At 42.2% G+C, this 25,563-nt stretch overlaps 1 protein-coding gene across 5 annotated transcripts in view; it reads left to right on the forward strand.

Moving 5' to 3' along the window:
- Positions 1-25,563, forward strand: part of LOC110493210 (SLIT-ROBO Rho GTPase-activating protein 3) — a 67,119-nt gene that overhangs the window by 12,840 nt on the left and 28,716 nt on the right. For all 5 annotated transcript variants that reach the window (XR_005037005.1, XM_036950127.1, XM_036950128.1 and 2 more), the window contains exons 2-8: positions 8,844-9,039; positions 15,235-15,397; positions 17,414-17,476; positions 21,013-21,198; positions 21,531-21,659; positions 22,322-22,543; positions 24,616-24,717. Coding sequence is in view for 4 of the 5 variants with exons in the window: in XM_036950127.1 (XP_036806022.1) it covers positions 8,844-9,039; positions 15,235-15,397; positions 17,414-17,476; positions 21,013-21,198; positions 21,531-21,659; positions 22,322-22,543; positions 24,616-24,717 (1,061 nt within the window). In the remaining variant the exon portion in view is untranslated. The remainder of the gene's footprint in view (positions 1-8,843; positions 9,040-15,234; positions 15,398-17,413; positions 17,477-21,012; positions 21,199-21,530; positions 21,660-22,321; positions 22,544-24,615; positions 24,718-25,563) is intronic.

Below are 25,563 nucleotides of genomic sequence, written 5' to 3' on the forward strand. Positions count from 1 at the left end.
GACATATGTCGCGCGTCACTACTTAACAGGCGAGGCATTTCAACATAAACATTTTTAAAAATCAAAATGCATTTTTTGGGGGCAGAAATGCCTTCTGGAACATGTGAACATTTAATGTACCTTTAATTAAAAAAAACTTGTATACTATCTGTAAATACAAATGAGCCTAGTTGGTTTAGCCTTGGAAAAAGTTAGGAACTTTCCCGCTAGCCATGATTGACTGTGATAATTGATGGGCTGGACATGCCAAGAGATGAGTTTGGATTGGTCTGCCATGTAGCATGCTTCTGTCTATAACATAAGCTGCTCAGTATGTGTAGGTCATGCTTTCTAACGTGGCTTTTTTAATGATATCATGAACTGCATGATATGAAGTGTTGCTAATGCTCTCGACTTTCTGGAGAACTGAGTTTTGAAATCAGTGGAATGCCCGGTGGAAGCAGAGTATGATTTCTAAGGAGATGGAGAAAATTCAGCCTTTTACAAATATGCAGATGGATATGCAGATGGCTGTTGTATTAAACAGCTGTCTCCGGATTACATCTTCAAACTAAGAGCAACCATGGTATCTGTGACAGAGAGGGAGAAGCACTCATCCATGTATACGGACGGGTAAGAGAATATAGCCAACAACATTTTCAGATGTTATAAGTTTCTAACTTTGTTAGTCGTTTTTCATTGCAAGTTAAAGCGTACTGCTAGCTAGCTAAAGTTAGCTGGCTGTGTAGTAATATTATTTGTATCTTAGAGCCATTTGCACTGCTAGTATTATAGCCTAAAGTTAGCTAGCTAGCTAACATTGAACCTAGTTGGTTAGCTTTAGCAACCTGCAGATTCATGCGGGGTAGTAACGTTATGAGTTTGGATTATGGTTCATTGTTTAGCTAGCTACATGTCTAAACAAAATACTATGCCAGTAACCATTTCACTGTACCGTTTACACCTTTTCTATCCTGTGCATGTGACAAATGCACTTTGATTTTATTTGATATAGTGTGTGTTTACCAGAGACTGTAACGTGAAGAACAACATGACCTGCACTAAAGTCAAATTGGGATATAACTTTAGCCCAACGAGACAGTGTCTAAGTTCTACATTTCTCCGGTAGAATGCCCTGCTTTTATTTTGTCACACTCACAACCATCAGCTGTTTTCTGTAATTAGCTCACCTTTAACTTGTAAAAAAGGATCTTGTTGAGAGTTTATTTTCTTGTAATAAGGAATACAAATGAGCTAAAGTTAAGGTGTTGTCAGCTATATGACATGGTCATTATTTGAACTGGCTAACCAGCTAACTTAACGTTAGCTAGCTAATAAGCTAGAATCTAACCAAAACATTGTTTAGAAAGTTGCCCGGTTTGCTAGATTGAATTTTTTTAAACGGATGGGTTTGTTAGTGTTAAAATACATAAGTTATGCTATTTTGGACCACCAGGCTGCTGTGTTTTTGTGTTTTATAGTTTTTCACAAAGACAAGTTTGATGTTGGACAACAATAGAATGTTCACGATGTCATTGTGACAAGCTTTATAGACATGTCGAACCAGCGTTTAGTCTTGAAATCTTTGGTTGTTTAGTACTCTACCGTACTCACTCTGTTTAGCACATGGCTTCACTTGAATACTTAAAGAGATGGATGGAATCCTTAATAAAGAGGGTGTGAATGATTCTGAATGTGTGTAGACAAATAAGAGCTCTCCAGTAGGTGTACCAAAACATTCAGGGGCCATTTTCTCAAAAGTTGATCAACTTTCAAAGCAGGGCCTCCCGGGTGGCGCAGAGATTCTGGGTTCTAGCCCAGGCTCTGTCGCAGCCGGCCGCTACCGGGAGGCCCATGGGGCGGCGCACAATTGGCCCAGCGTCGTCCGGGTTGGGGAGGGTTTGGCCGGCAGGGATATCCTTGTCTCATCGCGCACTAGCGACTCCTGTGCCAGGCCCGGGCGCAGCACACGCTGACCAGGTTGCCAGGTGTACGGTGTTTCCTCCGACACATTGGTGCGGCTGGCTTCCGGGTTGGATGTGCATTGTGTCAAGAAGCAGTGCAGCTTGGTTGGGTTGTGTTTCGGAGGACGCATGGCTCTCGACCTTTGCCTCTCCCGAGTCCGTACTGGAGTTGCAGCAATGAGACAAGACTGTAACTACTACCAATTGGATCCCATGAAATTGGGGGTAAAAAAAAAAAAAAAACTTTCAAAGCAGAATTATTTTCCCATTGTTCCTCAACTGATATACAATTTTCTAGCTCTAACCCTACTTTCATTTTTAAATTTTGCTGCATAAGACTGAATCGAGCCAATCAGTCACATATGAACATTGGGACACACAAGCTTCATGATAATAATAAATTGATTTATCCTTAGTGTCATTGTCCAACAAACAAATAACTTGCATGGACACGTGGTTTTTGTTTAGGAATTTTGGTTCGTTTGACATTTGACAATATGAAACCAACTGAACCAAATGAAAAAATACAATGTAACAAATAGTCTAACTCAAACTATAGCTCAAAATGATGTTTGAAAACGACATTCAATGTCTTTCCTTTTGTTAAATCAATAAGACCATGCCCATTTCTAGCTTATCTTTCTACAAAATACATTTTTTTTATCAGAATATTTTAGAAAAGTGAGCTGGCTAACTTCACTTTTTGGTATACCCCTCTGAGGCTTTCTTTTTTGTTTTTCATATTTCTCTGTGGTTTTAAACCGGTTTCTGGGGGTAATTCATATTTGGGTCCAGAGCTGTAGCCACTGAGCTTTTATTGAGGATAACAAACACCTGGCCCAGCATTCAACAGCAGATGGGTTAATTGACATCTCACTGACTGTGCTATGGGCTCTGGAACATCTGAGTCATTTTGGCAAAATACATTAGCTACCAATTTAAAATAAAAAAAAACTCTAAACTACAGTAATGCCTGACATGACTAAACTAAACAGAGCACATGTTTAATTCTAAGATGGAAACATCGAGCCATACATGCTTATGACAAGTAATTTGTACAATACATTATACCTGCAGGCTTGAAGTAAAGTCAATGTTACCAAAATATAGCTATTTATTCACATTTCCTACAGGTCTACAGTAGCCTCAACAGCATTCTGTAGGGTAGCACCATGGTGTAGCCGGAGGACAGCTGGTTTCCGTCCTTCTCTGGGTACATTGACTTCAATACAAAACCAAGGAGGCTCATGGTTCTCACACCATTCCATAGACTTAAACAGTAATTATAACAACTTCCGGAGGTACAACCTGTGCATCGATTCTGTATGGGTTTCAAGGGCTGTCCTGTAACTCTGTAGAGGCCTGCAGCATCCAGAGAACCGTGCACAAACTGCACATAGAGTACCATCCTTCCATAGCCTTTACTGATCCATAAATAACCAGAGCTAGGGCTCTAGGAAGAGAAGGCAAACCTCATGAGGCTATTATCTTGATCACACTGATCACATTATAATATCAAACAGTCATTTTGATCCTCTCATAGAGTGAATTCTAAATGGCACCCTACCTATATGCACCTTGGTCAAAAGTGTTGCACTATGTGGGTGATCCCAAGCCAACGGCAAAATATTTTTGTTATCTCAGATTGTTCTCGCAATTATTACATAGACACCTCACTGAGAGGAAGGATGTTTGAAATGCTTTTTGGGCATTTCCATGATAACAGAATTACGCTTTTACTCTATTTTTACACTTTTTAAATTGTATGCCAAACAAAAAACATTTCAAATTTAACAAACCATACAACTCTATGTACAAGGACTACTTTTAACATTCCCACTGACATTTTTTACAAAAACTAATTTAGTAGAACAGTGCAGATGCAAACTTTGGTAACAGAATTATGGTAAATTATGGTTTTCCCAAAACTTAAATATCGGCTCCATTTCTTGTTAACAAACTACAGTTTTGGAAGGTTTGTTAGGACATCCACTTTGTGGATGACACAAGTAATTTTTCCAACAATTGTTTAGACAGATTATGTCACTTATAATTCACTATCACAATTCCAGTGGGTCAGAAGTTTACATACACTAAGTTGACTGTGCCTTTTAAACAGCTTGGAAAATTCCTGAAAATGATGTCATGGCTTTAAAGCTTCTAATAGGCTAATTGACATCATTTGAGTCAATTGGAGGTGTACCTGTGGATGTATTTCAAGGCCTACCTTCAAACTCAGTGCCTCTTTGCTTGACATAATGGGAAAATCAAAAGAAATCAGCCATGACCTCAGAAAAAAAACCTCCACAAGTTGGTTCATCCTTGGGAGCAATTTCCAAATGCCTGAAGGTACCACGTTCATCTGTACAAACAATAGTATGCAAGTATAAACACCATGGGACCACGCAGCCAGACGCCCTGTCTCGTAGTGATGAACGTACTTTGGTGCGAAAAGTGCAAATCAATCGCAGAACAACAGCAAAGGACCTTGTGAAGATTCTGGAGGAAACGGGTACAAAAGTATTTATATCCACAGTAAAACGAGTCTCATATCGGCATAACCTGAAAGGCCGCTCGGGCAAGGAAGAAGCCACTGCTCCTAACCGCCATAAAAAAGCCAGACTACGGTTTGCAACTGCATATGGGGACAAAGATCATACATTTTGGAGAAATGACCTCTGGTCTGATTAATCAAAAAATTGAACTGTTTAGCCATAACGGCCATTTTTATGTTTGGAGGAAAAAGGGGGGGCTTGCAAGCCGAAGAACACCACCCCCATGCTTCACGGTTGGGATGGCAGCATCATGTTGTGGGGGTGCTTTGCTGCAGGAGGGACTGGTGCACTTCACAAACTAGATGGCATCATGTGGCAGGAAAATGTAGGTATTTTGAAGCAACATCTCAAGACATCAGTCAGAAGTTAAAGCTTGGTCGCAAATGGGTCTTCCATATGGACAATGAGAAAATTTGTGGGCAGAACTGAATAAGCGTGTGCGAGCAAGGGGACCTACAAACCTGACTCAGTTACACCAGCTCTGTCAGGAGGAAAGGGCCAAAATTCACCCAACTTGTTGTGGGCAGCTTGTGGAAGGCTACCCAAAACGTTTGATCCAAGTTAAACAATTTAAAGGCAATGCTTCCAAATACCAATTGAGGGTATGCAAACTTCTGACCCACTAGGAATGTGATGAAAGAAATAAAAGCTGAAATAAATCATTCACTCTACTATTATTCTGACATTTCAAATTCTTAATATATTGGTGATCCTAACTGACCTAAGACAGGGAATCTTTACTAGGATTAAATGTCAGGAATTGTGAAAAAACTGAGTTTAAATGTGTTTGGCTAAGGTGTATGTAAACTTCCGACTTCAACTGCATATGCATAGTCACTTTAACTATACATTCGTGAACATACTACCTCAATTGACCCGACTAACCAGTTCCCCTGCACATTGGCTAACCAGGCTATCTGCATTGTGTCCCGCCATTTACCACCCGTCAACCCCTTTTAAGCTACTCTGTTTATTAAATATGCATCGTTACTTTAACCATGTCTACATGTACATACTACCTCAATCAGCCCGACTAACCGGTGCCTGTATGTGGCCTCGCTACTGTATATAACCTCGCTACTGTTATTTTTCACTGTTGTATTCTGTGTGTGACAAACTTTGATTTGAAAATGGATTCAAAGGGAACTCCCTCTGCTGGTGACTTGCTGAATATGCAATTCTAAAGGAGGGCTGTGATTGGTTTTCAGTGTTAAAAAGAGTCATATCATTAAAAGTGCAGAGCCCCCTCTGGAAATTTGAAGTGTTTGAAGAGTATATTTTTATAAACAATATGCCAAAAAATAAGCAAAATCTAACAGGGTAGTTTTGCGAGATGAATATTTGTAATGTTGAATAAACGTGTGTAATGTGTATTTTATAATATAGATATACTCCGTATTTGAGAGAACGCTATAAAGAGTATAATAACACCAAGATGTTGTCTGTACCTGTTCATAAGGTCTTACAGGAAACATGTATAGGTCTAAAAGGGACCTAAAATGTGATACAAATGTAAAAAGCATATTGAACATCCTTCCTCCCAATGTAGATCCAATATGAGAATTGCCAGAACAATTTGAGATTCCAAAAATGTTCCACTCCCACTGGTTTGGAATGCACCCATTGATTACCCTCCATTATTTGATTTTCCACTTAGATGTTCATTTATTATAAATTACCCATAAACTGATAGTTGGATGCGGGTAGTATTACTTTTACATAATAAGAGGAAATCATGTTGTTTGATGCTCTATTTTTACACATGGGGTAGTGAAGCTGGCTGGCAGCAGGACCGTCATTTTTCCCCACTGACCCTCCTTTCAGCAGCACATACAGTTGAAGTCGGAAGTTTACATACACCTTAGCCAAGACTATTAATTGTTTATTGAGAGACTCAGATGGTGGTCCAAATGGCACCCTATTCCCTATGTGGTGCACTACTTTTGACCAGCGCACTACATAGGGAATAGGTTGCCATTTGGAATATGGTGCCATTTGAGACGCAACCTCAAAGTTGCCCTTGTCCCAGCCCATTATGCTAATAAACAGAAGGGCTGCTGGGAGGGAATGGAACGCAGAAGTGGAACACAGAAGTGGAACTCTGGGCCAGGCTAGTGGAGATGCATCCAGGGTTCCTTATCCAGGCAGCCATGGAGACCACGAGGGATACATTTCCAACAAGCTGGCCAAGAAATAGAAGGCACACACTTTTACTAACACACACACACACACTCTTGCTATTTTTGTGCTGCTTTATTCATCAATACAAAAACCCCATTGAGAAGTAAACAAAAGTGCCTTTTATATGCAAGGGGCAGTATAATCTGGTTCATTGATGCGTTTTCTAAAGACTTCCTGTCTGTTTGCTGGGTAGTGCATGATGGGTAAAGGCTGCCAAGCTGGAGACTTGGAGGGGTTCAATCATGATCTCCATATTGCTTAATCACTTGGACTGGTTCTGTTAAGGGAATCAAGAGAAAAGATCAGTTCATCACCACATTATGGAAATGCTGTGGACCATCTGTTCATCTACAGAATCTAAAATCTCGAATACTGTTGTTTTTTTTTACATTATTATTTGGATATTTGTATTGTGCTACTAACTGCACTGTAAGTGAGTCATTGGATTTTACAGAGCTGCATGTGTGTCTCTCTGTCTGCATGCGTGTGAGTGAATGTCAGTCTCTCTGAGTGTGTGTGTGTGTGTGTGTTTATAGCTGCAGTAGGAGCCTTTAGACGCGAGATGCATGTCTGACTGATTTAGGCAGACAGGATGGAGAATAGGATGTAGGTCAGGGCAGCCTTCTGAGATCGACACATTGTTCTGCAAGTTTGTCATTTTAAAATGGCACACATTCTTTGAGCTACAAGCTTTCGGCGGTTTCCAAACTATGCTCGTATTCGAAGTCAAAGAATGGGTGAAAATTCCAATCATTTTTGGTCAGCATTCTTCAATTATAATCAAAATACCTCTTGAGTGGAATAATGAGTTAATGGCGTATGGCTAAATTTAACCTTAAAATAACACGCAATGTAGAACCCTTTGCAGTCTCACATTGCCATTGATTTAAGTGTATCTTTTAAGCAGCATATCAAACTAGGGTTGGGCGCTATCCAGATTTTCATATCGTCATAACTTTAAGCAAAACTTTAGGAAATGTAGCTGGCTACATTATGTCAATGTTAAACATTGAAATATAATGGCCATGCATTGGTTTTACAAAAAAAGATCTTGCTTTTTCATTGTAAACTCATTTACTTGTGTGGCTGCCAGCCAAATACTGTTGCGCTTCTGTTGTCTTCTGATGAAAATGAAGCATTTCTTTCTCCCGAATGTGTTGCACTAATGTATTTCCTGTGAAGGAAAACTATAGTTGCACATCCCTGATTTACTCTATTGAAAAAAAAAAAAAACCCCACAGACTTTAGATATAAAACGCGACCCCTGTCAATACACAGCTGGTCTCACCTGCTCCCGTTTCTGCTGTTGTACTATTTGCAAACAAACACATGACTGGCTCCACTGTTCTGAGGAACTGCGGTAAGCTTCATAATGTAAAATAATGTGACAGGTGAAATGAAGAACATCATCTGCTTTATCTCCTAACGTATTGCACAAGTTGACTGCAGGTATTTATTTAAGCAGCTAAAAAATATACATTTATTGAAAAACTTCAAATAAATAGTTTCAACGGTATTTCCAAATACCCCGGTATACGGTGTATTTGGTGTACCGCCCAAAGCCTATACTATACCCTATAATATTTGAAGAGGTTACCAATAGGAATATTAACACAGCTTTGCATAGTAATCATCAATAGTTATGTACTACTTATGTGTAGCTACTGAACGCCTGTATCTCCAAAGCCCTCACATCAGCAGAGTTACCAGTGCCACAGTGGCTTACTGTGACTTGAGTCTCTAAAAGATGATTTAATGTAATGAGGCTTGTGATCTATATGGGCTGACACAGTGTGAGGGGGGGATGCTGATATAGTCGGCTCTCTATCTCGCTGTGCTGGCTTCTGGCTCACAACCCTGGCCTGAGCAGGCCAGCACCTTAGCTACAGTATTCAACAGCAAGCATGGAGAGCCCAGCATAACACATTATAGACAGTGACACCCCAGCAGGAAGCATAGAGCACTCTCCATAGGCAGAGGACAGCAAGATCCAACACGTGCACGGCACACACTTTAAACATTTATTTGGAGAAATGAGTTTTTGTTTGTTCTCTTGTATGTACCTTTGCCTCCTGCCTGCCCACCCTTACAACCGCAAGACACGTTTACCTTTTTCACACTGCCCCTCTTTTGAAGGTGTGCTTTCCTCCTTTCTAATTGGCAGAGATCCGTAACCAGTTGGTGGAGCAGTTCCGATGTCTTGAGCAGCAGTCGGAGTCCCGGCTACAGCTTCTGCAGGACCTACAGGAATTCTTCCGCCGCAAGGCCGAGCTGCAGTTGGAGTACTCCAGAGGCCTGGACAAACTGGCCGAGCGCTTCTCCGGCAAGATACGCTCCTCCAGGGAACATCAGCACTTTAAGTGAGTATTGTTGTGTTGTGTGTACGGTCTGTCTGGTAACCCTGTAATTGTGCTATTGTCTTATCGTAGGACTGTATGATAAACAGAAATGATATATACTTGACAAAAATATAAACGCAACGTGTAAAGTGTTGGTCCCATGTTTCATGAGTTGAAATAAAAGGTCCCAGAAATTTGCCATATGCAAGAAAGGTGTATTTCTCAACAATTTTGGGCACAAATTTGTTTAAATCCCTGTTAGTGAGCATTTCTCCTTTGCCAAGATAATCCATCCACCTGACAGGTGTGGAAAATCAAGAAGCTGATTAAACAGCAGGATCATTACACAGATGCACCTTGTGCTGGGGACAATAAAAGGCCTCTCTAAAATGCCACAGATGTCTTGAGAGCGTGCGCAATTGGCATGCTGACTGCAGGAATGTCCACCAGAGCTGTTGCCAGATAATGTTAATTTCTCTACCAATGTCGTTTTTGAGAATTTGGCAGTATGTCCAACCGGCCTCACAACCACAGCCCAGGACCTCCACATCCGGCTTCTTCACCTGCGAGATTGTCTGAGACCAGCCACCCGGATAGCTTATGAAACAGAGTAGTATTTTGGTCTGTAATAAAGCCCTTTTGTGTGGTAAAACTCATTCAGATTGGCTGGGCCTGGCTCCCCAGTAGGTGGGACTGGATCCCCAGTGAGTGGGCCTATATATACATACACACACACACACACACACACAGAGAGAGACACATATATATATTAATATACAGTGCCTTGCGAAAGTATTCGGCCCCCTTGAACTTTGCGACCTTTTGCCACATTTCAGGCTTCAAACAAAAAGATATAAAACTGTATTTTTTTGTGAAGAATCAACAACAAGTGAGACACAATCATGAAGTGGAACGACATTTATTGGATATTTCAAACTTTTTTAACAAATCAAAAACTGAAAAATTGGGCGTGCAAAATTATTCAGCCCCTTTACTTTCAGTGCAGCAAACTCTCTCCAGAAGTTCAGTGAGGATCTCTGAATGATCCAATGTTGACCTAAATGACTAATGATGATAAATACAATCCACCTGTGTGTAATCAAGTCTCCGTATAAATGCACCTGCACTGTGATAGTCTCAGAGGTCCGTTAAAAGCGCAGAGAGCATCATGAAGAACAAGGAACACACCAGGCAGGTCCGAGATACTGTTGTGAAGACGTTTAAAGCCGGATTTGGATACAAAAATATTTCCCAAGCTTTAAACATCCCAAGGAGCACTGTGCAAGCGATAATATTGAAATGGAAGGAGTATCAGGCCACTGCAAATCTACCAAGACCTGGGCGTCCCTCTAAACTTTCAGCTCATACAAGGAGAAGACTGATCAGAGATGCAGCCAAGAGGCCCATGATCACTCTGGATGAACTGCAGAGATCTACAGCTGAGGTGGGAGACTCTGTCCATAGGACAACAATCAGTCGTATATTGCACAAATCTGGCCTTTATGGAAGAGTGGCAAGAAAGCCATTTCGTAAACATATCCATAAAAAGTGTTGTTTAAAGTTTGCCACAAGCCACCTGGGAGACACACCAAACATGTGGAAGAAGGTGCTCTGGTCAGATGAAACCAAAATTGAACTTTTTGGCAACAATGCAAAACGTAATGTTTGGCGTAAAAGCAACACAGCTGAACACACCATCCCCACTGTCAAACATGGTGGTGGCAGCATCATGGTTTGGGCCTGCTTTTCTTCAGCAGGGACAGGGAAGTTGGTTAAAATTGATGGGAAGATGGATGGAGCCAAATACAGGACCATTCTGGAAGAAAACCTGATGGAGTCTGCAAAAGACCTGAGACTGGGACGAAGATTTGTCTTCCAACAAGACAATGATCCAAAACATAAAGCAAAATCTACAATGGAATGGTTCAAAAATAAACATATCCAGGTGTTAGAATGGCCAAGTCAAAGTCCAGACCTGAATCCAATCGAGAATCTGTGGAAAGAACTGAAAACTGCTGTTCACAAATGCTCTCCATCCAACCTCACTGAGCTCAAGCTGTTTTGCAAGGAGGAATGGGAAAAAATTTCAGTCTCTCGATGTGCAAAACTGATAGAGACATACCCCAAGCGACTTACAGCTGTAATCGCAGCAAAAGGTGGCGCTACAAAGTATTAACTTAAGGGGGCTGAATAATTTTGCACGGCCAATTTTTCAGTTTTTGATTTGTTAAAAAAGTTTGAAATATCCAATAAATGTCGTTCCACTTCATGATTGTGTCCCACTTGTTGTTGATTCTTCACAAAACAATACAGTTTTATATCTTTATGTTTGAAGCCTGAAATGTGGCAAAAGGTCGCAAAGTTCAAGGGGGCCGAATACTTTCGCAAGGCACTGTATATATGAATGTATATACACTGCTCAAAAAAATAAAGGGAACACTTAAACAACACAATGTAACTCCAAGTCAATCACACTTCTGTGAAATCAAACTGTCCACTTAGGAAGCAACACTGATTTACAGCTCATCCAGGATGGCACATCAATGCGAGCTGTGGCAAGAAGGTTTGCTGTGTCTGTCAGCATAGTATCCAGAGCATGGAGGCGCTACCAGGAGACAGGCCAGTACATCAGGAGACGTGGAGGAGGCCGTAGGAGGGCAACAACCCAGCAGCAGGACCGCTACCTCCGCCTTTGTGCAAGGAGGAGCAGGAGGAGCACTGCCAGAGCCCTGCAAAATGACCTCCAGCAGGATTCAGGTCTGGGGAACGGGCGGGCCAGTCCTTAGCATCAATGCCTTCCTCTTGCAGGAACTGCTGACACACTCCAGCCACATGAGGTCTATCATTGTCTTGCATTAGGAGGAACCCTGGGCCAACCGCACGAGCATATGGTCTCACAAGGGGTCTGAGGATCTCATCTCGGTACCTAATGGCAGTCTATAAATGTGCATGTGTCTGCTCAAACGGTCAGAAACAGACTCCATGAGGGTGGTATGAGGGCCCGACGTCCACAGGTGGGGGTTGTGCTTACAGCCCAACACCGTGCAGCATTTGCCAGAGAACACCAAGATTGGAAAATTCGCCACTGGCGCCCTATGGTCTTCACAGAGGAAAGCAGGTTCACACTGAACACATGTGACAGACGTGACAGTCTGGAGACGCCGTGGAGAACGTTCTGCTGCCTGCAACATCCTCCAGCATGACCGGTTTAGCAGTGGGTCAGTCATGGTGTGGGGTGGCATTTCTTTGGGGGGCCACACAGCCCTCCATGTGCTCGCCAGAGGTAGCCTGACTGCCATTAGGTACCGAGATGAGATCCTCAGACCCCTTGTGAGACCAAATGCTTGTGCGGTTGGCCCAGGGTTCCTCCTAATGCAAGACAATGCTAGACCTCATGTGGCTGGAGTGTGTCAGCAGTTCCTGCAAGAGGAAGGCATTGATGCTAAGGACTGGCCCGCCCGTTCCCCAGACCTGAATCCAATTGAGCACATCTGGGACACCATGTCTCGCTCCATCCACCAACGCCACGTTGCACCACAGACTGTCCAGGAGTTGGCGGACGCTTTAGTCCAGTTCTGGGAGGAGATCCCTCAGGAGACCATCCGCCACCTCATCAGGAGCATGCCCAGGCGTTGTAGGGAGGTCATACAGGCACGTGGAGGCCACACGCACTACTGAGCCTCATTTGGACTTGTTTTAAGGACATTACATCAAAGTTGGATCAGCCTGTAGTGTGGTTTTCCACTTTAATTTTGAGTGTGACTCCAAATCCAGACCTCCATGGGTTGATAAATTTGATCTCCATTGATCATTTTTGTGTGATTTTGTTGTCAGCACATTCAACTATGAAAAAAAAAAAGTATTTAATAATAATATTTCATTCATTCAGATCTAGGATGTGTTATTTTAGTGTTCCCTTTATTTTTTTGAGCAGTGTGTGTGTGTGTGTATGTATATATATATATATATATATATATATATATATATATATTTATTTATTTATTTATTTATTTATTTATTTATTTATTTATTTATTTATTTATTTATTTATTTATTTTATATAATATATAATATATAATATATAATATATATAATATATATAATATATATATATATTATATATATAATATATATATATATATATATATCACACACGCGCGCAGAGAGAGAGAGAGAGACACACACACAGAGACAGACATGTCCTTATTTACTCTTGCACTTGACTTGACTATGCATCCCCTTGCTTGACATCCTCATTGGCTTTTTGAGTAGCTTCCTCTATGGTCAATTGGTTTTAGTCTACACGGTATCTCATCCATATAGATTCCACTATCAGAGAATACATCGATCATTCTCCCCTCTTTCTCTATTCTCCTCTCCTTCTCAATTTTCTTATCTTTCTCTATTATCCTCTCTCGACACCCAATTGTCCCAGTTGCACCCTCCTCACATTAAATGGCAATCATTATTTCTGTCTTTCAAAGGTGTGATTCAGAACTCACCGAGTGCTGCACTCACTTGGCTGCTAGAATCTCCATGTTTAATAATTCCATCCATGCCTCCCTCTTCTCCCGCCCTCGCTCCAGAGCGCGCTCTCTTTTTATTTCCTCAAACCTTCAGTGGTCTCCTTCCCTTTTTATCAGTTTTGATCTTTTGATATTTCCAGGTTTTCATTTCAGTGTCAAACTCAATAAAAGAAGAGGCGCATGGACAAACAGAAAAAAGTTTTCAAGTTGCTCGAGAAGAATGCATGCATGGGGAAAAGGGTCATTATACCATCTCCAGTTCCGTGCAGTGCAGATCACTGCACGTGTTGGTCCCCTGCTGGTAGTGGTCTGTTATCTGCAATGGACAGCTCAGAGATAGCTCTTAGAGTATATAACCTCTATAAGAACTTCTTAGACTATAATTCTGCCAAGATAGTTTACTTTGATTCAGTGCAGAGCTACTTGCTGGGTCGGGCCCCAATTGAGTTCCTGAAAGCCGACTGTATGTCCAGGATCAATCATTCACATCCTCCACCATAGATAGGGAAGCTATGGGGACTTTCTATTCAAAGGATGCTGGATAAAAAGGAAGGACCTGACGAGAGCCCCAGAGGTGTGGGCTGTGGAGTAGCCTAGGCTACCCGGAGCAACATATTAAAGCTAGTCTCTTTTAACTATCCACGCCAGGAACTTCTTTCCTTATTCTTTTTATGGTCTGTTTTGACATCTTTTCACTTGTATGGTTGGAGAGACTGGAGTCAGGAGCCCCCAGAGTGGGAAAGATTTTGAGCAGGGTTTGAGTCAATTTGAAATGGAAGGCAGTCAATTCAGGAAGTAAATTCTCATACAATAATACAAAAACAAGTTTTGCAATCACTTCTCTATACACTGAAAAGTAATTGCAATTTAAAAAAATTATATGTAATATATATTTATTATTATTTGTTATTATTTTTAATTCAAATCCGTTCTTGAATTGACTGCCTTCAATTGTAATTGACCCCAACCCTGACTTGGAGAGACTGACTGAGATCAAGACTCTGCTCCTGTGGAAGACTCTGATATGCATTATGATGTGTCAGTAATAATTAAGGAGAGGAACCTCGAACTGTACACTATCGTTTCATTTTAAAAATGACATCGCATTAAAGAAAAGGGCGAACCGTTCTCTTGAAGCAATGTCATGCAGTTTATTCTGAGTGGTGTAATGCTATATGACTGGTTAGCTTGCTGTCGTTGTGCAGACTCCTCCTAAGTCACTTGTTCATTACTCAACCTGTGGTTATTGATGGGTTTGTAGAAAATACTAGAGGTTCCTTCAAATAGGCTTTTGATTGTGATATGCAGAGCGGTGCATGCTTAGCAAAATGTCATAATATAAAAGATATCTCCCCCCTCACACAATGTTACTTCAGTCAGCATGCTCAGCTGAAGACGTCTATCTGACTGTGGTGGTGAGACTTAGCTTCCTTCTTTCACTGTGTGCTACTTCCTTTTCCTCCTCTACAGGAAATGAAGAGAATGTGATAAACGTATATCTCATCTCCACATCAAAGCTTCATCTCACCTACAGGCTTTCATTTAACAACACCTCACTTTCTCTGCTGTTAATTTCCACACTAGTATCTGCTAAACTACACTGGTAGATTCCAATAGCTAAACGATAGTGGGGACAAGCAATAATGTTGGTTGCATTAACACCCCCCCCCCCCCCCCCCGTTATTTCCAGGAAGGACCAGAACCTGCTGTCGACAGTGAACTGTTGGTACTTGGTTCTGAACCAGACAAGGAGAGAGAGCAGAGATCATGCTACCCTCAGTGACCTCTACAACAACAACGTCATCTTCCGCCTGGCACACGTCGGAGAGGATGTCATCAGACTTTTCAAAAAGGTCAGGATCCCCCCCCCCCCCCCCACTCACACACCACAAGCACACACCACAAGCACATGCACACAGAAGCTGGAGGAGGACGCAGGTGATACAGGGAAAGGAAAGGAATTTGAAGGAGGGAAAGATGAAGTGGAAGCACATAGGGGTGATTACACACACACGCCTGGGATATTAACCTACAGTATGTGCTGTCAGGCTGGGCTAGTACCAACCCTGTCTACCTCTGGATGGCAGACCTACAGCTGAGAGATGTGTTCCCCACCTTCAAATGTCTTTTCTTCCCTTTCTCTGTGTCACCTGCTCCCTCCTCCAGCGTTTCCTGTTCTTCACAACATCTTTGTCTTTCTAAAGTGGTAAAGAAACTACATCTGGTAAACAAACTACAAGTATAATCTCAGCTTCTATCCTGCAATTTTCATGTCATTAAATGACTGAAGGATACATTGCTGCATGAAATGTCCCTGTTAATCTTCACCTAAGTATACACATTAGCTATAGCCTAGGACCCATCAGAGCTATAAAGCATGTCTCAGAGAGAGAGTTAGAGCAGAGAGTGGCCATGGTTCAGGGACTACAGTATGATGGAACGGTCTGGCTGGGGGAAGCACAGATCAGTATCGATCCACAGCAACCGGCTGAGGTCTCACATGATTTATGTCCTCTGGGAATGGATATGCTGTCAGGGGGAGCCGTGATGAGGCTGGGTTACTCTTTCCTGGTGGGTTGTTCCTGCCTGGTGGGCTGAGTTGTTCCTGCCTAATGGGCTGAGTTGTTCCTGCCTAATGGGCTGAGTTGTTCCTGCCTGGTGGGCTGAGTTGTTCCTGCCTGGTGGGCTGAGTTGTTCCTGCCTGGTGGGCTGAGTTGTTCCTGCCTGGTGGGCTGAGTTGTTCCTGCCTGGTGGGCTGAGTTGTTGCTGCCTGGTGGGCAGCTCAGAGACAGGCGGCTGAGTAATTTCCTGTTGAAAAATGATAAAATCTCTCCCACTGCTGTTGAGTTGTGGTGTAAAGTCTGTTACAATGTCAAGGATGATAGCAGTAGCACCATCTATGCCAGGGTTCCCCAACTGATGGATTTGGCCCACAGGTGGTATTATTTGGCCCCTCACATTTTCTGATATTTTTTTTTGTTTTGTCATGGTTGCACCTAAGTGCAACCAACCATCTAAGGGCAGTCACATGGCCGTGACTGTAAAAACACCAGGAAATCAGCTCCAAAGTTATTTTAATTTTGCAAATCTGTCCTCAGGTATTCCCACACTAAGAGACCAATGTTAGCATGGTTTGAAATGGTTATTTTAGTCATATGTTATATCTGTGTGGGCTTTTTGAGGTCAATTTTCAGTCTACAAACGATTTGTAATTGTTCCGGCCCGCCGATCATCCGCTCAAGAAAAAAATCGTCCTGGGCTGATCCCTGATCTATGCATTCCATACCACATACCATCCGGGTTCAATGTAGAAGCAAATATTGTGCAACATGAATATACTAAACTAAAAATAATGCTAATGAATACTGTTTAAGTTGTTCTTATATGCATAAATGTAGTGTTGCTGCCATAGCACCAATCTCTGAGGAAAGTGGAGTTCATTAGGCCTAACTCACTGCTGCTGGGCATAACAACCCATGGCCGTGACAACCTACCACCACTGACGCCTAAATACTGCTCTTTTAACCAGTAACACACTCTGTAGTGTATTACTGAAGAGGAATACCGTTCCTACTCGTACAGGATTATTTAAACCACTCTGCCTTCCATACTTCCTCGTCTATTAGCTGCCTGCCTGTACACAGCCTTTTTCATAAATAGAGAGAAACAACATGTCGTGGTGTTCAGTCATCTTTCCCATACAGACACGTCAAAGGGAAACGCGTCTCTTCCATACAGACACATAATCCCGGGGAAAGCGATGTATTCATGCCTCAGGGAAACAACCAGGTCTGTTAATGGTAAACATGTTCTTCCTGTCACCTGTGAGATTGATTTGCACACTTCATGCTTCCTCTGCTTCTTTTCAGAGCAAAGACATCGGGGTGCAGATGCACGAGGAGTTGGTAAAAGTCACGAATGAGCTCTACACTGTGAGTAAACATGTCACTCTCTCGCTCGTCCCTCTTTCTTTCTGTCTCTCTCTCTGTTGCCTCTCTCGCCCCTCTTTCTTTCTCTCGCTCTCTCTCGCCCCTCTTTCTTTCTTTCTGTCTGTCTCTCTCTCTTGCCGCTCTCTCTCTCTCTCTTTCCCCTCTTTCTTTCTCACGCTCTCGGCCTTGCTCTTTTTTCTCTCTCTCTCTCTCCTTCCTTTTCTCTTCCGCAATCTCTTTGTACTGTAAAGTGTCTCCTTCCATCCACTCCCCATGTTTGTTAGTTAGCCTCCTGAAGCTTACGCCATTCCGCTAGACCCACCTCAGACCCTCTGACTCTCTGCTCTGTTGTCTCTGGGTTGCCCAGGATCTGCCCAGAGCAGAATAGCGTTATCAGCACTCCAGCAGCACAGCCTTGCTGCACAGGTCATTTCTTTCTGCCCTGGAGGACATTAAGAATTAGCATTTTTCCTCCCGCTGTGAGAGAAGTTGTAGTTGAAGGAGAAACTGTACTTGCCATTGGCTCTGCTCCAAGCCGACTCAGCAGTTTCCACTGCAGTGGAGGTCTGCTCGCTGCCAAGGTGCGTCGTCACATATTTACATATTCAGCCCGTGCTACACAGGATCAAACACAGATCTGTTGTTAAAGTTAATTGGCATCCTTCTCTTCTGTCTGTGAATTGAATGTGTACATGAAGAGTATGCATAAGAAAATGCACACAATCATGAATGCGCAAAGACACCTTTCCCAGGTTATGTTTCAGTTTGATTTGATGAAACCAAATCAAATTGCATTTGTCTCATGCGCCGAATACAACAAGTGTAGACTTTACACTTTACACTCACAAGCCCTTTCCCAACAATGCAGTTAAAAAGTAAGAACATTACAAATGGATTAAAAGAAAATAGTAACACAATAAAATAACAATAGCGAGGCTATATATAAGTTATATACAAGGAGTACCAGTACCGAGTCGTGTACTGGGGTACGAAGTAGTTGGGGTGATGGATTTAGGTAATATGTACGTGTAGGTTTGGTTAGGTGATTGATTGATTTGAAGTACAATGTACATGTAGGTAGGTGTTTAATTAACTGTTCAACAGTCTTATGGCTTTGGGGTAGTCCACGATCAGCTTCTTTTGTCTTCCTGACGTTGTGTGATTTGATGTGTGTGCTTGTGCATGCGTGAATGTGTGTTTGTGACAGGAAGGCACTCATTTGTGAAATGTGATGCCTATTTCTGGCATGCCAGGGCATTGCTCTGTAACACAGACAGTATGGACTCTATCGGCTGTTTAGCCAGAGTCCTGGATTACAATCAATATGTAGAGAATGACATTGTCCACCAGCCAGACAGCTAAACCAGCAGCCACGTTACAGAGGCTGGTATTATATCAATTGTATTAGAATGTTGATCCTGTTCGTTTGTTTTGGTTGGAACACTGTGTTGAAATGGACATAGAGTGGCTGTGACTGACTCGTGTCGACACATGCAGTGTCTGTCCATTCACATCCCTCAGATAGATATTTAAGTGTTGTAGGCAGGCCAGTGAGCATTGGTAAAATAACACGACCACAATGTGCAGCAGCAAGCATGCAACCAATTGAAAATGCCTGGGCTTTAAATGCACTAAATGGCCGCATGAAGAATGATTCTGCATGACATACAACAGAATGATGCAGATTTTCATTGATTTTGCTTTTTATCATATGTACGCCTCATTATACGTTCACCTGCACGCAGTCGGTGACATAGTTAATAGCTAGTACTTGTACATACTGGTACATGTTTTATGTACAGTGTTGATGCATAATGCACAATTGAGCGCCAGCTCGGCTTCAACACGTCCCCAGCTTGATCTAACTTCAAGTCAGAACCAAAGGCTCCTCTCTTGTTTCACACCCAGCAGCAGCCAGAGGAATGAGGAAAGGTTCTCTGTGACTCTGCTCGAGAAAAAGATCTCTGTAACCTTGGCTACAACAATCTTCCTGCTGGTTTCACTTGCGCTCTCCTCATCATCGATTACCTCAGTCAGAGTTGCTAGGAGACGTGTAAGAGAGAGGGTGAGTTTGTAGTGCGTGAGGGGAGGGAAACAGAACAGAAGTAACCTAATTTTAGCACCCGGTCACAAATCCTTAACAGATTTGACAGTAGCTGCCTTTCTGTGTTCTCATTCCGTTTACAGGACACGCGGATTAGTATGCCGAATCCTAACTTTAGATATGCACGTCTAACCAATCTCCCGTTGACGTTGTCTGTTACACGCTTATCGTGATGTTTTAGTGTATTGCCTCGTTACTCCGTTGAGTTAGTCTCGTGACCAATGTCAACTTCCAGACCACGAGCCTTGACGTGAACTTCGTGTACATGTAGTTGATTTTTAATGTTCTGTACGATGTCCTGTTTTAATGTGCTGTACGATGTCCTGTTTTATTGTTCTGTACGATGTCCTGTTTTATTGTTCTGTACGATGTCCTGTTTTAATGTGCTGTACGATGTCCTGTTTTATTGTGCTGTACGATGTCCTGTTTTATTGTTCTGTACGATGTCCTGTTTTATTGTTCTGTACGATGTCCTGTTTTAATGTGCTGTACGATGTCCTGTTTTATTGTGCTGTACGATGTCCTGTTTTATTGTGCTGTACGATGTCCTGTTTTATTGTGCTGTACGATGTCCTGTTTTATTGTGCTGTACGATGTCCTGTTTTATTGTGCTGTACGATGTCCTGTTTTATTGTGCTGTACGATGTCCTGTTTTATTGTGCTGTACAATGTCCTGTTTTATTGTTCTGTACGATGTCCTGTTTTAATGTGCTGTACGATGTCCTGTTTTATTGTGCTGTACGATGTCCTGTTTTATTGTGCTGTACGATGTCCTGTTTTATTGTGCTGTACGATGTCCTGTTTTATTGTGCTGTACGATGTCCTGTTTTATTGTGCTGTACGATGTCCTGTTTTATTGTGCTGTACGATGTCCTGTTTTATTGTGCTGTACAATGTCCTGTTTTATTGTTCTGTACAATGTCCTGTTTTTTTGTTCTGTACGATGTCCTGTTTTATTGTTCTGTACGATGTCCTGTTTTATTGTTCTGTACGATGTCCTGTTTTATTGTTCTGTACGATGTCCTGTTTTATTGTTTTGTACGATGTCCTGTTTTAATGTGCTGTACGATGTCCTGTTTTATTGTGCTGTACGATGTCCTGTTTTATTGTGCTGTACGATGTCCTGTTTTATTGTGCTGTACGATGTCCTGTTTTATTGTGCTGTACGATGTCCTGTTTTATTGTTCTGTACGATGTCCTGTTTTATTGTTCTGTACGATGTCCTGTTTTAATGTGCTGTACGATGTCCTGTTTTATTGTTCTGTACGATGTCCTGTTTTAATGTGCAGTACGATGTCCTGTTTTATTGTTCTGTACGATGTCCTGTTTTAATGTGCTGTACGATGTCCTGTTTTAATGTGCTGTACGATGTCCTGTTTTAATGTTCACACTGACACACCGCTCTAACCCTTGTCGTCCTCCTGTCCCTGGGTAGGTGATGAAGACCTACCACATGTACCACGCCGAGAGCGTCAGCGCCGAGAGCAAGCTGAAGGAGGCGGAGAAACAGGAAGAGAAGCAGATTGGCAAGGCCAATGAGGTCAGCACCAGCCTCATGCGCCACGACGACCGCCCACAGCGACGCAGCTCCGTCAAGAAGATGGAGAAGATGAAGGAGAAGGTGTGGCTTGGGCTGAGTGTGTGTGTGTGTGTGTGTTCTCCCAATTGTCTGTAAAAGCTCTGAGGACTTGGATGCATTAGCCTCTGACATTTAATCAGTTAATGTACAGTATATACTAATGACCAGAAACATTAACTGGTTTTGTTGCCGTGGTGAGACTCGACCTCTTGTTTCATATGTCGCATGTAAATTATTTTGATCAGATTAGACTTCCATAGATGGAACAAAATGTTTTACACCCTTGGTATAAGAATCCTTTTAGAGAGAGATCATCTATGGTTTACTGATTTTTGTCTCTCTGTCTCCCTCTCTTCTTCTCCCTCTCTCCCCAGAGACAAGCCAAATACTCTGAAAACAAGCTGAAGTGCACTAAAGCCCGGAACGACTATTTGTTGAACCTGGCCGCGACCAATGCTCTGGTGGCCAAATATTACATCCACGATGTCTCTGACATGATAGATGTGAGTGGGTGGTACAGGACATGCTGATTACAACAACATGAGAATGGTAGAATCCATTTGGTACACAAAAGCCCAGTAGCATCTTGTAAAACAGGGTATTTTATTCAAAGTTAGCGTTCTATTGATTGCAATGAATAATAGATACAATAGTTTGATTGATTGAAGCAGAGTAGCATCTGACACAGTATCTCCTATTTTGTTTGAAGTTAGCATTTTATTGATTGCAATGGATTTAATGAATAATTGATACAGTAAGATAGTTTGATAGATGGAAGCATAATAGCGTCTCGTGACACAGTATCTCTCCCCATTGGTTTGGGAAATAACATTATGTGCTTCCCAATGGTGGTAACCATAGAAATATAATTACTAGAACAGACATTTCCATTGTAGTAGTTCTAATTCTATGGTAATGACAGTATTTGGTATACATATTTAGTAGACATTTGAGGAACGATTGTCAGGTTCTAGATGGAAAAAAAACAATGATTGTGAATGTGACTTTTATGACTGGGTAGTTTTCCTACTCATCCCAACCTGGGTGAGGTTTATGGTTATTGCTGTCATAATGACTGTGTATTTTCCCTGTCTGTGACCTGGGGAAAGGGTTAGTTATTTCTATGGTAATGACTGTGTGTCGTGTTGTCCATGCCTCCCCCCAGTGCTGTGACATGGGCTACCATGCCAGCCTGGCGCGGACCCTGAGGACCTACCTGTCTGCAGAGTACAGCCTGGAGACATCCCGCCACGAGGGGCTGGACCAGCTGGAGGGGGCCGTGGATGCCATGGATGTCAGAGGGGACAAACACAGGGTCATGGACATGCACAGTCAGATCTTCTGCCCGCCCACACGCTTCGACTACCAGCCACACATGGGCGATGAGGTGAGGGAGGCGGAGGGTGCGTGATTGGAGGGGTGATTGTAACAGCAATGCCAGGGTCGAAAATATACTGCTGAAAGTTCTGTTTTTTTTTCAAGCAGATTTTCTCTCTACTCAGCCTCTCTGGCTCCTTTTGTCTGTCTTGACTTGAGGTTTCAAGTGCAACATTGTATCAAATCAATCAACTGGGTCTGGCCTGAAGCTGTCTCTAGTGAACTTTGCAACATTCTATCAACTCGCCTATTCCAGGCCTTCAAGGTTCCCCATGCCAGTGAGCTTGGGTCAGACAGCTGTTTTTGTGCAAGGGAAAGGTATTTTATGACTTTTCCACTGGATATATGGCATCATCAGATCATGGTATTTTGCTCTTTCACACCGAGGCTTGGTTATTATTGAGGAGGAGATTGCTGGAAATCATTTTCAAATAGGAACTATTAGGCTATCATCTGCAAAGATGTTTTTTTTTTTTTAAAACAAGACTTCATTGACTTACTCTTACTGTGTGGGGTGAAGAAATAATGACTGAAAAGCTCAGCTTATTAGTGGTAGATATGGTGAGTTAAGACCAGCAGAAAACATCCCCAAATGGGCACTTTCCTACATATGTGCGCAGCAGGCCAGGTAGGCTACTTCTGTGCTTGCTCCCTCAACATGAACAAGACAGAGAAACCAGACCCATGCTCATTGCTCACATGGAGCACTCCAAACAAAAGATGATGAAAAATATTGGCAAAACTCGTAAATGATAAATACGAAATTAACCTAAACTTGTTTCTCACAAGTGTAGCAGGTTGTGAACTCTGCAAAACGCATTTCCACCCCAAGAATGAGAATGGTAAATGACTGTAGGCCTAATTAGTAATACAATGCATTAACAGAAATGAATGTAACCAAATGACGGGCATTAACGGTACATTTTACTACTGGTGACGTACAGTATGTCATGGGAATGGATCATGATGAACAATCAAAGGGCAAATAAAACAATGAATGTTCAAAATAATTGGTGGGAGACAGTTGAGTGCGTTCTGGAGAGAGACGCGCCTGTAGTCTTATTTTCGTCCCTTGTCTCAACATTTAAAAATATACACATCTTCACACATATGCTTTTTCACTGACAGCTGCAACTCAATAATCAACTAGGCCTTTTGCCACCTGGGCTGCCTATGAAAGACTTCCTCATATGCCATTTCTCTCCTGTTCTATTGGTTTTCATATCAACTTTCTTTTGTTGTCCAGAAGCCAAAGGCACAATCCTAGTCATATTAGCAACCCGTCCTAGTCTTTCTAAGTAGATTTTCATCTCTGTCATATACCGCTGGCATCAGGTTCACTGTTTAGAATCCCGCAAATGATTGAAAATTACGTTTTATTGGCTGCTTTATTGCAGGAGTTGCATGTTCTGTTAAAATGAATTACCATAATGTTGTTAGGTTCTGATTAGAGTAATAACTCAACGGACACTGTGAAAGCTTAAACCCAAGTTTATTCTTCCCAAAGGAACGAACAGCTGAATCGATGAAAACATATTCACCCAAGCACTATTGTTTAACTCTTTCTCCTATGCTGTGTCTCCTCCTACCCATCTGAACAACCAATGTATCTCTGTTGCTAGACAGAACCTTAGTGATATCTGTTCTTCCTCACTTCATCTGACCTGGCCTCTACCCCAAAGTGCTCACTCCTCACCAACGCAAGGCTGTCATGGTGACTGGCACCAGACTGTCTCTCTTCTCCTCCCATAGGATCCCTGATGGCTAACAATAACATATCCTGAAATAATGTAAACGTTATACATTACCCTCTCTCTCTCTCTCTCTCTCTCTCAGTGATATGAAAAAGTATATTTCCTATTCTCAGAACCCAACCATGTAAATGTTATTTCTGTCATTCTGAGCAACGGGGGTAGACGCCCTAATGGGTTACGACCCCAATGCATATGGGTCCTGTAAATTTCTCAAATGGCCAGTCAATTTAAATCTTTAAATCACCTTGTCCGGCGCCACATGTTCTTAACGGAAACCCTGATCTCTATCTACAGTATCCATACATCTAATCTAATCAATCTTCACCAGGTGTGTCAGGTGAGTGCCCAGCAGCCGGTGCAGACGGAGCTCCTGATGCGTCACCACCAGCTCCAGTCCCGCCTGGGCACGCTCAAGATAGAGAACGAGGAGGTGAGCTCTAACCCTAACATGGTCACATGGTCAGAGTCAGCAAACTTACCACCTGGGCCATGTTCAGTAGGTAAAACTTGTGGAACATTGTAGATAGGAATGCCATGAGTATTGTCCTTATTGTACATGTCAGAGAATGTTACAAAAAGGTACCACATCGTTGATTCTTAATAGACAGAAATTAGCAAGTGAGAAGGATAAATTATACATGTCTATGTTTTTTAAATGTTAAACCCACAAACTTAGTCAATCCCCCAAAAACCGAAGTCCAATGGTCACTTTATGGACGCTATAGTCTCGTTTTAATCCGATGTCTAGACTAGGTAGGCACAGAAAATACTCTTAAAACTCAATTGCTAATAACCCTGTTAAAAAGTCCGGTAACGGCCGGACGGCTCATGATGAAAGGCGAGGAGTGTGTTGTGTACCTCCAAGTTGCTTTGCGATTTTTCATCTAGATTGGTATCATATTGGCTTAGATATGATAGTAGGGAGATTTGAATTTAACATTGAGCTTCATCCAATACCGATACTATTGTGTGTTACTCAAGTTGTGTCCTGCTGAACATTATAGGGAAAAACATGCATACAGGATATGGAAACATTCAGTATGTTAAAACTGATATACTGTCAGTCTTTTCTTGTCTCTTCAGAAATCCATCTAGGCAGAGGCCTATAGGCAAACATTGTGACTCATGTTTAGATGCACATCATGAATACTCAAACAGACAGGCTTATATCCACTCAGGGCCAACAGATGACCTCAGCAGCTCTGGTGAACCACACACTGACTGCATTACTGTACTGTTGACCATGCTCATGTCGGCTGGAGGCGTTCTCCTACTC

The sequence above is a fragment of the Oncorhynchus mykiss genome, chromosome 17 (genome assembly GCF_013265735.2).
Source record: "Oncorhynchus mykiss isolate Arlee chromosome 17, USDA_OmykA_1.1, whole genome shotgun sequence".
NCBI classification, from domain to species: domain Eukaryota; kingdom Metazoa; phylum Chordata; class Actinopteri; order Salmoniformes; family Salmonidae; genus Oncorhynchus; species Oncorhynchus mykiss.